At 35.5% G+C, this 12,103-nt stretch overlaps 1 protein-coding gene across 4 annotated transcripts in view; it reads right to left on the reverse strand.

Moving 5' to 3' along the window:
• The window catches only part of EML4 (EMAP like 4), a 161,357-nt gene that overhangs the window by 96,126 nt on the left and 53,128 nt on the right, over positions 1–12,103 (reverse strand). For all 4 annotated transcript variants that reach the window (XM_079109760.1, XM_079109761.1, XM_079109759.1 and 1 more), the window contains exon 2: positions 1,724–1,906. In XM_079109760.1, coding sequence (XP_078965886.1) covers positions 1,724–1,906 — 183 coding nt within the window. The remainder of the gene's footprint in view (positions 1–1,723; positions 1,907–12,103) is intronic.

Genomic DNA, 12,103 nt, shown 5'->3' on the forward strand with positions numbered 1-12,103 from the left:
CACTTCTAAGTCTTTATTTGACCTCTCTATAGCAGCTGGCAACATGAAACACCCTCCTATGTTGAAATGTTGGAGCTTCCAAATGGAACTATCCTGGGCTTTCTTTTCATTTTACATCCTTTATTACATCAACTCTCATCCATAAGCTGAACAGGTCCAAATTCTTTTTGCTAGTGAAGCTAATATGTACACTAGACCTTTAATTTAGTTATCTATATGTACATATTCACATATGTACATATTCATATACCAAGTATACCTCAAACTCAATATTCAAAAAAAGAATTCATAATCTTTCTTCCAAATCTCTTTCTCTTATCTGATTAACTCATCTTTTATCTAGCTAGAATTTGGGAGTTACATGAGACTCCTCCCTAGTTTAATAATTTATACTTGGCTTATTGCAGTAGGTAAACCAATTCAAATCATCACTTTCCCATTGCTGAAATGAGGGCAATCATGCCACTCCCCATCTAACTTACCTAGAAATCAACAAGAGATGTGAAATATGTTTAAATGCTTGATTAAATCTGAAAAAATTTAAAATTCTTTCTTGGTGCTTAAAGAAAGAAAAAAGTTAAATGTGGTGCAAACTTAGAGCAACAGGATCCTAAGGACTGTTTCTTTCAACCTTGAAAGCTCACAATATCTGGAAGTTAAAAATCCCACTGTTGGGGCTGGGGAGATAGCTCAGTAGGTAAAGTGCTTGCCTTGTAAGCACAAGGCCCTGGGTTCGATCCTCAGCACCCAAAAAAAAAAATCCCACTGTATTGGGGTTGGCAATAAATATCATTGCTTAAATTAATTTCTTCAGAATTATTATTTATTTATTACTGAACAAATGACCACAGGAGGCTTAGAATACAGCTATTTAAACTATAATCATTTAAAACCATGTTTCTGTAATGATAAAAGGATGATTTCTACATATATATAAACATATGAACATCTACTTGTTATGTTTAAGACAGAAAGGGAGACACAAAAAGATTTGGTTCTTTTTTGCAGGGAGGGAGGGGTACCAGGAATTGAACTCAAGGGCACTCAACCACTGAGCCACATCCCCAGCCCTATTTCATATTTTATTTAGAGATAAGGTCTCACTGAGTTGCTTAGAGCCTCGCTTTTTGTGAAGGCTGCTTTAAACTTGGCTATCCTTCTGCCTCTGTCTCCTGAGCCACTGGGATTACAGGCATGTACCTGGCCAAGATTCAATTCTTGTCCTCTATAAATTTATTATCTAGTTGGAAGATGCTAACTTCACAGAAACAGTATGCCATAAAAGCATGTAAATATGATCAGTACTGTTACACAAAAATTTCCAATTTAAAATAATAAAGACAAAGCCGGGCATGGTGGTGGCACATGCCTGTAATCCGGGGGGATCAGGAAGCTGAGGCAGGAGGATCACAAGTTCAAAGCCAGACTCAGAAACTAAGAGAGGCCATAAGCAATTTAGCAAGGCCCCACCTCAAAATATAAAATAAAAAGGGCTGGGGATGTGGCACAGCAGTCAAGCACCCCTGGGTTCAATCCCTGGCACCCAAAAAAATAATAAATAAAACAAAATAAAATAATAGACTAAAGTTGAAGAATTCTTGGTGAAAAGAAACAAATATAATCACAGGTAATGCAAAAGAGAAAAGAGTTTTATCTTCCCAATTTTAATTTTCAAAGAAAATGTTGCATAAAGCAAGACTCTCCCTACTTAACAACCCCTTACCTTTACTGGGGACTGATTTTTTCACTGAGGCCACATGATCTTCAGAGATTGCAAGACGCCTCAAAACATCAGCGAGAGCTGCCTTTAGCACAGTGATTTCATCTTCTTGTTGCTGAACTCGTAATTCAAGAGCTGAGAGGCGATCTTGAACATCAGAAGTACTTGCCGCAGAAATACTATCATCTAAAAAATAAGATATTAAACATTTAAAAAGTAAACTCCTTGAGAAAGAATCTCTTTCTTATACGAAAAACTATATCAAGTTAAGTTTGGTTTTTTTGGTTCTGTGAATTGAACCCAGAGGCAATTTTAACGATGAACTCCATTCCCAGTCCTTTTTATTTTGAGACAAGGACTTTCTGAGTTCCTGCGAGTCTCCCTAAATTGCTAAAACTGGCCTTGAACTTGAAATCTCCTGTATCAGCTTCCTGAGTCGCTGGGATCACAGACACATGTCACTGTGCCCAGCCCAAGGTCTTTTAAAAAAGACAACAAAAATTAAAACAAGAACAACTCCATCATGTTTACATAGATTTACTATACTGATTAACATCTGTAAAGATTTTCATAGTTATTTTAAATAATTTTACATAATAATAAAAGTTTTTTAATTTGCCAAATAATTAAAATGATAAAAATCCTCCCCAAGGTCAATCTCCCCCACCTTTTGTGTGATACTAGGGATCAAAGCCAGGGCCTCATACATATAAGGCAGGTCCTCTACCACTGAGTTATCCCTAACCCCATTTTTCCCTATTTTTATACTATCACCTTAGTTGGTTTTCTCACCAAAATGTTCCCTAAATATATCAAAATCTGAGTTTAAAAAAACAAACAAAAAAAACCACTATAACCTTAGCACTTAAAAACCAATTCTATCACCATTACATTATGAAGCAGTAAATAATATTCATGTTGAAGATCATGTAAGTCAACAGGCTTCCCAGTCATACATATATTTCCTCTGCCTTTAATAGTATTTCAATGACAATCTGGTATTGAAGAAAGATTGGGTTTTATCTTTAACTGAGATGCCAAATTCTGATTCTGTATTAGTTATGCAATCTGAAAAGAAGTTACTTTGGCTCTCTTGGGTATCAATGTCTTCACCTTTAAATGTGGGATTGCTGTAAGAAAACATGTACATAGTACAAAAGGCATAATTTGAGAGCTCTGGGAACATTCACTATACAAAGGAAGACAAAAGCTATGAGATGCTTAAGAAAAGGACTGGTAAGAACAATTCAGTGTCTTACCTTTGAATTTTTAGACTTGATGTCTTTTCTATTTCCATAGTAGTTCCCAAGCTCAATTCCAGCTGATCTATACTGTTAGACCATGGTCATTATTATTTCTACCCAAAATGCTTTTCTATTTTCTGTTTAATAGGAAGAAAAGCAGACTTCTCTGTTTTGTGAAGCAACACTTTTTCCTATTTGGGCTGCCAATTTATGATGCCTCATACCCCCTTCTATCCCCTCATAAGATGAGGTTGAATCAGATGAGGTAGCCTTTTTAAGTTAAGTTGGTATAAATACGACTATTATATCAATTTCAAATGGTTCAATATAATATTACCACAGCAGCAATCATGAGATATTAAGCCAAATGGAGACTTCCTGAATTTTCCAGAGTTAGAGGTGTAGCCCATTTTCCCTCTTGGTTCACTGAGAGGTTCACTATAAGGATGTAGCCCTAGGGAGTAAGTAGTCAGTAGTAAAGGAACTCCCAACTACCCAGAGTTTCAAGTCTAGCCTCTGAAACCTTGGGTCTTCTATATGTTCAGTACCAGTCTAGTGGCTGGGCACTGTGGTGCCTGCCTGTAACCCCAGCAACTCAGGAGGCTGAGGCAGGAGAATTGCAAGTTCAAAGCCAACCACAGCAACTTAGTGAGGCACTAAACAACTTGGAGAGAACTTATCTCAAAATTTAAAAAGGTCTGAGGATGTGGCTTGGTGGTTAAGCGTCCCTGGTGTGGGTGGGGGGAGTCTAGTATTATTCCCAGCTAATTATGTAATCTAATAAATTCACTCTTGTAAGCCAAAGGTTCTGATTAAGTCAGTTAACTATGTGAATATGCCTAAATTGTTCTCCACTTATGAAAGATGGGAAGCAGGGCATGGTGGTACATGCCTGTAATCCCAGTCACTCAGAAGGCTGAGGCAGGAAAATTGAAAGTTTGAGTTCTGCCTAGGCAACTGAGCAAAACCCTGCCTCAAAATAAAAAATAAAAAGGGCTGGGGATCAGTGGTAGAGCACCCCTGGGTTCAATTTCCTGTGCCTACCCCTGAAATCTTTTGGGAAGGCAGCAGAGCCTAGTGTTAAGATTATCAGACTATAAAGTAAAGGTTATAATACTAGGTTTAGTACGAACTTAATATTTACCTTTGGCAAGTCATTTAAGTTTTATGAACTCTGATTTTTTTTCTTTTTAATGACTAAGGTTTTTATTTTGCTAAACATGAAAGGTGATTCTACTTGTAAAAATCCTACCACAAACTGACAGATACTGTGGCAGGACACAAGAAAATTTTTTCAAAGACTATAAATAAGCCACAAAGTTAACTATTAACAATGTCCTATGTCTGTATCATATCTTTCATATTTATTACCTCATCCCCTTCCTATACAACCTATATTTTATATTTGAGAAAATAGCTCAAGAAATTAAATAACTTGCCCAAGGTCACCAAACCAATCCTATGTAAGAGATTCAAACACAAGCCTTCTGACTCCCAATTTAAATGCCCTTTATTTCATTTCACACTATGTTGTAACGATAATCACAAAAAGATTAAGTAGATGTATCACAAAGTCACAGAAGGGGTTTAAACTACTGAACGACATAAACAGATTTTTATTTTAAAAAGGGGATTTTGGTTATTTTTTGAGAATGGACAGATAGAGATTAAGAATAAATGCAAGGATCCCAGATGGGAGGCTACTGCAAAAGGTGATGGTGACCCTCAGGGTGAATGTGTCTATGTGTCTGTCCTGGACAAATATGTCTGATACCTCAGTATAAGTATTATCAAAACACCACCCTCCTTCACTCACAAGTTCTTTAGTTAGGGTGATCAATTAAAGGATTACTCTCACTAAAGCAATAACAAAGAAGTGAAAAGGAACATAGAAGTAGGTCTCTGCAATTTCTGATAAAATCTGAAATTCTATAATTCCTTCCTATCTAAATCTCAGTTCTTAACATTTTCAGGGGCATGAATCTGAGAATCCAGTAAAAGCTGTTGTAAGATAGTACAGGAGCTCTGATGTTTCAACAAATAAATTGGCTAGATTCTTAATAGCTCTGTAACTGGTTTACTCACATTTAATCTCCTCGTGCTAATTAGTACTTATCGCGGGTTTAGGATGATTAGATGAAAGAACACATGGTCCTGCCATATAGGTACATACTATTCCATAAGAATAGTAATACTATTCCATTAAGTTATTATTCCATAGTGATGTTCTTACTGCCCTGTTGATTACTGCCACAAAATCAGAAATGGCCTGAAGTCCACAGAATACTATGTGACAAGAAAAAAGTAGGCATATAAGCTAAAATTCTGAAAGATCTGTAAGACAATTTAAGTGAAATAAGCAAACTGCAAAGCAATATATATTGAATGATTTATTAAAACAAACCCACATACATGCAATGAAAACACCTCTTAAAAAAAAAAAAAATAAAGCATGCATGACTATAAGCCCAACTACCTGGAAGGCTGAAGCAGGAGCATCACAAGTTCCTGTCCAGCCTAGGCAACTTAAACATAGAGAGATCCTGTCTCAGAAATTAAAAGGGCTGGAGATCTAACTCAGTGGTAGATTCAATACTCAGTACCACAAAAAGAAAAAAAGAAAAGTGAATATAAAAAAAAAAAATCAAAAACCTTCATATTGATATATGTATGTAATATACCCAGAAACAGCATATACTTCAAACTGGTAATTGGGTTGCCTCTGATTTAGAAGATAGGATTAAAAGGGTGAGACTAAAATGAAAATTTTGCCTTTCAGCTTAAATAACTCTATATTATTTGTTAACTATGCACTTCATTTAAGATAAAAGGCATTGTCTCTAAATTGTCTCTAAAGCTTGAGTTCTTAAGGTAACTTTTTACCAGGCACAGTGAAAACAAAAAACATACTTTAATAAAATGCAATTAACTTAAATTTGCATTCAGAAATTACTAAAGCTAGAACAAAGACTATCTTGAAGTCCAATAATCCTCATCATTTTATAGATAAGTAAACTAAGACTCTTGATAAATTAGATGAGTCAAACAGCAAATTGAGGTTAGAACTTCTGCTGATGACTCTGTTCTACTGCTCTTTTTCCATTTTGAAAACTTCTCTTCCAATCCTAATATACCACATTCTCATTCACAATAAACATTTTAGGAGTACATCTGTACAGTAAATGGAATATATCCTTTTATACTCTTTTTTCTCTCTTTTTTTTGGGAGGGGGAGGAGTGGTACTAGGGATTGAACCTAGGTGCTCTTCACCACTGAGCTACATCCCCAGTTCTTTTCATTTTTTAATTTGAGATAAGGGCTTACTAAATTACTTAGAGCCTCACTGAATTGCTGAGGCTGTCCTCAAGCTTTGGATCCTCCTGTGTCAACCTCCCAAGTCAGCTGGGATTACAGGCATACACGCTGTGCCTGACTTACACTCCTTTTTTTTAAATTCAAGTATATTCCTTCCCTTTCCTTATATAATTGTAGCCCCAAGTTTTGTTTTGCTCATTAGTTTCTAGCCTGAGGGTTAAAGTAAAAACAACAAATGAATTCTTAAGAGTTCTTAAACTAATGAGAAAAGAAAAGTGGAGGAAAGAAGAACTATGAATCTCTTATCCAGCAGTCTATTTACTGGCCTAAGTAAATTTCTTTTATTAGAGGCATAAGCAAATTTAAATGTAACTTGTAAACTTTAATATTCGATATTACAGTTTTAAAAATATGACCGCCAATCATTAACTGAATCATAGTTAACCTGTTTTATCAATTGTCAAGAAATGTGTTGCCTTTACACAGATTAAATATACTCCATTCTAATCTAAGTATCTAGAAACTGGTAATCCACTATTGTATCAGAATGAGATATGCCTACACATTCCAACACCTTTTTAATCTTAAGGATTTTATGTAACTCTTTCTAAAATGAAATGCTGTACTTACTTTTTTCCCTAATAGAGGCATACAATTATAAGCATTTCTTAATGATTCAGTCTCCATTTCGACTATTAATTACTATGCTGCAAGCACTATGATAAAATGATGCCCTAGAGGCTATTATGTGTCTAATTAAATAACTGAATAACTGAACAGTTTCAAGTGTCTCTTTATACCTTTTCTCCTTATCCCTTTGCAGTTAGGATTAACTTGACTGTCTATAACAACGCTCTCTTCCAATTTAATTTCCTGTATTATGGGACATTTGGTAACTAACCTTTTAAAATCATTTATATGAAGAGAAAAATAGTCTCTGAAAGGAGGATCTTTTCTATTTAAAAATCATACATGTATGTACACATGCACATGTACACATATGTACCTTTATATGTATATGTACACAATGCATGTACATGTGAGCACATATATACACACACATATATAAATAGCATGATTAAGTATGCAATTTTAAAACTAGAGATAAATAAAGAAACCAACATGTACTAGTGCCCACTCCATGCTAGGCACTGTAACAGACACTATGTAATCTTATTTAAGTCTATCGATCATTCCATAAATTAAGCAGGAATATCCCTCTTTTACAAATAACTTACTGAAGGCTTGAGAAATAACTAAGTTTGTGCAACCAGAAAGATGGAGAGCTGGGATCTAACCTAAGTTTGTCAGATCTAAAATTTAGCTCTTTTTCATGCCAGGCTACATAGTACATATTTTGTACATAGTACATAGCACATGGTTGTATCATCTCCTTATTTTTAATGATGAAATAATTTCTCATTTACTTTTTGCCTGTTGGATAGATTTCAGATTGATTCAGCTGTTCCATTATCTTTAGATAAATGAGACATTCAAATATAAAGGGTACGGTTTCTGGCTGTGGTTAAGATTGAGAACATACCCCGTTCCACTTCTTCCCCTAACTGCGACAAAACATTCTGAAAAGAATGCATAAAACAATTATTTGAGATCTTGAAGAATAGATATTAACAAATAAATTGAAGAGGGAAATCAAACTTTGAAGAGTGACCATGAGGCAATGAGTTCCCAAGCCTACATATTGTAGCTTATAGACTTTAGAATTGTTAAAAACCAACCAAACAACAACAACAAAAAACACCCTCCAGATAAAACCCTTTCTCTCTGGCCAGAAGACTGAAAAGGGGTGTGTGTGCGTGTGCTGCAGGACAGAGCACCTTTAACCTTCCCAACCACACAAGTCCCAGCTATGAAACTGCAACACATGGCAGCAGTGGTACTGAGAGCACGAGGGGCTCCCGAGTGCTCTCTTTCTCTCACTGCTTTACCTTGATGTGGATAGCAACACAAGAAGGGAAAGTCCCAGTTTTCTGGGACTGGAGGGAGATTAGAGAGAGGGAGTCCTAGGCTCATCATCCAAGCCACACATACACAGAAACAAGTGGTATCAACACAGTAAAGGCTTTGAGAACTATAGACTAGCGGCCAAGACCCAAACTGGTCTACGTGCACATGCAAAGCCAACAAAAACACCCCTGAAAAAGTTTTTAAAACAAACTGACAATGGGTCCACAGTGCATAGAAAACCAGTCAGGAATTGTAGTCTGAACAGAGCTGACTAATCATTAACATTCTTCAGAAGATTTTAATAGGACCCAAAGTCTCGTAGTTTAATATTCCAAATGTCCAAAAATAATCCAAAATTAACAAAGAACCAGGAACATCTAAGAAACACTCAAGGAAAAAGAGAATCAATAACCACCAAACATGAAATGGCAGATACTGGCATTATCAGAGTCTTTAAAGCAATTATCATAACCATGATCCAAAACGGAAGGGCAAACATTCTTGAAATAAATGGAATAGACGTCTCAGCAAAGAAATAAAAATTATAAAAAACTCAAGTGGAAATCTTATTTTTTTATTATTTAGAGAATACTTTATTACTTTCTATAATCAAACCCACATAGATAAGACCTTACATATTTAATACAGTGTTACTCCTGTACAAATGGAAAAAAATTAATTTTAACACTTTTAGACCAATATGGCTGTTAGTTCTGTACTATGCTGACTCAAGATGGTAAACTGATATACTTTGTCCAAAGTTGAAAGCACAGCTGAAATTTCAAATTCAAATATATATATATGTAGGTATTTGTGTATATATATAAATACACACATACATACATAAATGAAATGTGTGTGTCAGGGAAAGAAAGACCACAAATACCAAGACCCTGCCTCAGAACAAAAAATTAAAAACAGCTGAGGCTGTAGCTCAGTGGTAAAGTGCCCCTGGGTTCAAGGGAAGGAACGGGGGAGGAAGGGAGGGAACAAACCACTTCCCCACCAAAAAAAAAAAAAAAACCTGCAAAGTTCTATTACTATTGTGATACCAGGCACCACTGTTTAAAATTAGCCTCTCAATCATAACCTGAAAAAATATTCTAGGGTAATATCATTAAAAATAGCTCTGACAAAGCACTGTCACTACTACATATCATAAAGTAGGTACAAGAGACTTTGCATTCACAGAGTTATGATACAATACTGTTTTATATCTACATTGTTAGAGGATACAATTAAAAAGACATTATTTGCAGGACACATTGGCATATGCCCTCGGGGGTTGAGACAAGGGGATCTCAAGTTCGAGGCCAGCCTCAGCAATTCAGCAAGGCCCTAAGCAACTTAGTGAGAACTTATCTCAAAATTAAAAATTTTAAAAAGACTGGGGATGTAGCTCTATGTAAAGCACCCCTGGGTTCAATCCCCAGTACCAAAAGAAAAAGCAGTATTTGAGACTTTGGTTCTACTTTTCCAGCGGAGGGCCCAAAGGATGGTACGACACAGTTGTGTAAAAACATATATTTTCTTGGAGAGTATTTCCTTTCACTTGCAGCACAGTTTTAAGTACTTATGCTCTTCATGAACATCAACTGAAAACCATTCTTTAAAAGCCAGGAAAAACACAACAAAACAACCACTGAATTCATACAAAAGTAACCTAATGGTCAGATGGAAATTTCAGAACTGAAAAAATAGCAAATTTTAAAAAAAACACAGAGAGGCTCAATAACAAAACAACAGAAAAGAACAGTGACCTTAAAGATAGGCTAACAGAAATGATCCAGGGGAAGTAAAAAATATGAACACAGTCTCAGGTCTAATATTTGTGTCACTTGAGACCGAAATGGAGAAGATTCAGATGGGACATGAATAATGGCTAAACTTCCCAAGTTAAATTAAAATTTACAAATTCATTTCAATTAGGTTTATGTTGAAACCCCTATTTCCACCACACAAATATAAAATCCAAGAACAGTAGATTAAAGAACTAAAGACAAAATTTAAAAATTTTAAAATTTTTAACAAAACAGTTATTTTCATATCCTACAGGTAGGGAAGAAAGAATTACCATTTAAACACAGATTTTACTACATTAGAATTCAGAAGGCATGCACACTAAAAGACATTAAAGACAGAGAGAGAGCGAGCGAGTTAGGTGTGATGGCACATGCCTGTAATCCCCGTGGCTCAGGAGAGTAAGGCAGGAGGATTGCAAGTTCAAAGCCAACCTCAGCAACTCAGCAAGGCCTAAGCAACTCAGCAGGACCTTTCTCTAAATAAAATACAAGAAAAAATGGGCTGGGGATGTGGCTCAGCGGTCAAGTGCCCCCAAGTACAATGCCTGGTACCCCCCAAAAAAGAAAGCAAGCAATTCATGCACAGGGAAAAGATAGGTGTAGCATATATATTTGATAAGGGTTAGAATCCCAAATAAAGAATTCCTACAAATGAAATAAGACAAATGATCCTACAGAAAAGCTGGTAAAAGCCTTGAATAAACACCTCATTGAAAAGGAAACATAAATGGCTAATGGACAAATGAGGTTCAAGCACCTCATTAATAATTTTGGAAAGAAACATTACAACCATAGAAAACACTACTTAAATGCATACCAAGATTGGCAAAGGAAAAAAATTTTAAGACTGACAGTATCATATGCTCCCAAAGATATGGAGTAATGTGAACTCTTGCATATATTACTGGTAAGGGGTCTCCTGTTTCAGTAACTTTAGAATAAAACAACTTGGTATTATCTAATAAGATTAAACATGCAAATATCCTGTAATCAAGCAATTCCATGCTCAGGTGTATACACCCTGACCCTACAGAAGGAGCCAGGTGACTTATTCTGTAAAGGGAGAGGTAATAAATATTTTAGGTCTTGCAGACCATACAATCTTTGAAGGAACTACTCAGATGTGCCTTTTTACATAAAAACTGCTACAGACAGATATGCTAATAAAACAATATGCTATGTTCCATTAAAACTTCACTTATGAAACAGGTATCCTGTCAAGCGTATTTTCCCAATTTCTGCTCCGAAGAAACTGGAGAATGTTCAAGCAAAAAATTTTTTAATTTTTTAAAAATATTTGTTTGTGGTTGTAGATGGACAACATGCCTTTGTTTATTTTTATGCAGTGCTAAGGATTAAACCCAGTGCCTCATATGCACTAGGCAAGTGCTCTGCCACTGGGCTTTGGCCCCAGTACCCAATTTTTTTTTTTGTTTTGTTTTTAAAAAAGGAAAAGAAATAACATTCAAGCAGCATAGTTCATCACAGAAACACTGGAAATAAATTTCCATCAACTGTAAAACAGTTAAAGAAGTTGTGATATAAACAATGAAGAGAATACTACAAAGGGCTAAAAATAAACTATGGCTATATGTAGCATTATGTATGAATCTCAGGACAATGTTGAGGCAAAAAATTCAGGTGAAATTTAATAAATAAAAGTAAATAATTTATTATTTAGAATAAAACTACAAAGAAATAATGGCATTATATACAAAGTTTTATGACAATACTTATTTCTCATCCCCTCCCTCGACTCTTTCCTATACTGGGGATTGACTCCAAGAGCACTTTACCACTGAGCTATTTTCTTTTTAAATTTTTAATTTTCAAAGAGGGTCTTGCCCAGCATCAACAGTTATTTCTGATAGTGTAGGGCAAGAGAAAAGATAGGAAGGTGTCCACAAATAATGGAATGTCTACAATTCAAACAAAGATCATATTACACTTTTGAGGGGGGTAAAATAAGCTGAGTGACATTTCTCTTTCACAGAAGTGGATGGGGAATGTGGTAACTAAACGGCATGCCTGATTAGCATTTTTGTTTTGCGAA

The sequence above is a fragment of the Sciurus vulgaris genome (assembly GCF_902686455.1).
Source record: "Sciurus vulgaris genome assembly, chromosome: 14".
In the NCBI taxonomy this organism is placed as follows: Eukaryota; Metazoa; Chordata; class Mammalia; order Rodentia; family Sciuridae; genus Sciurus; species Sciurus vulgaris.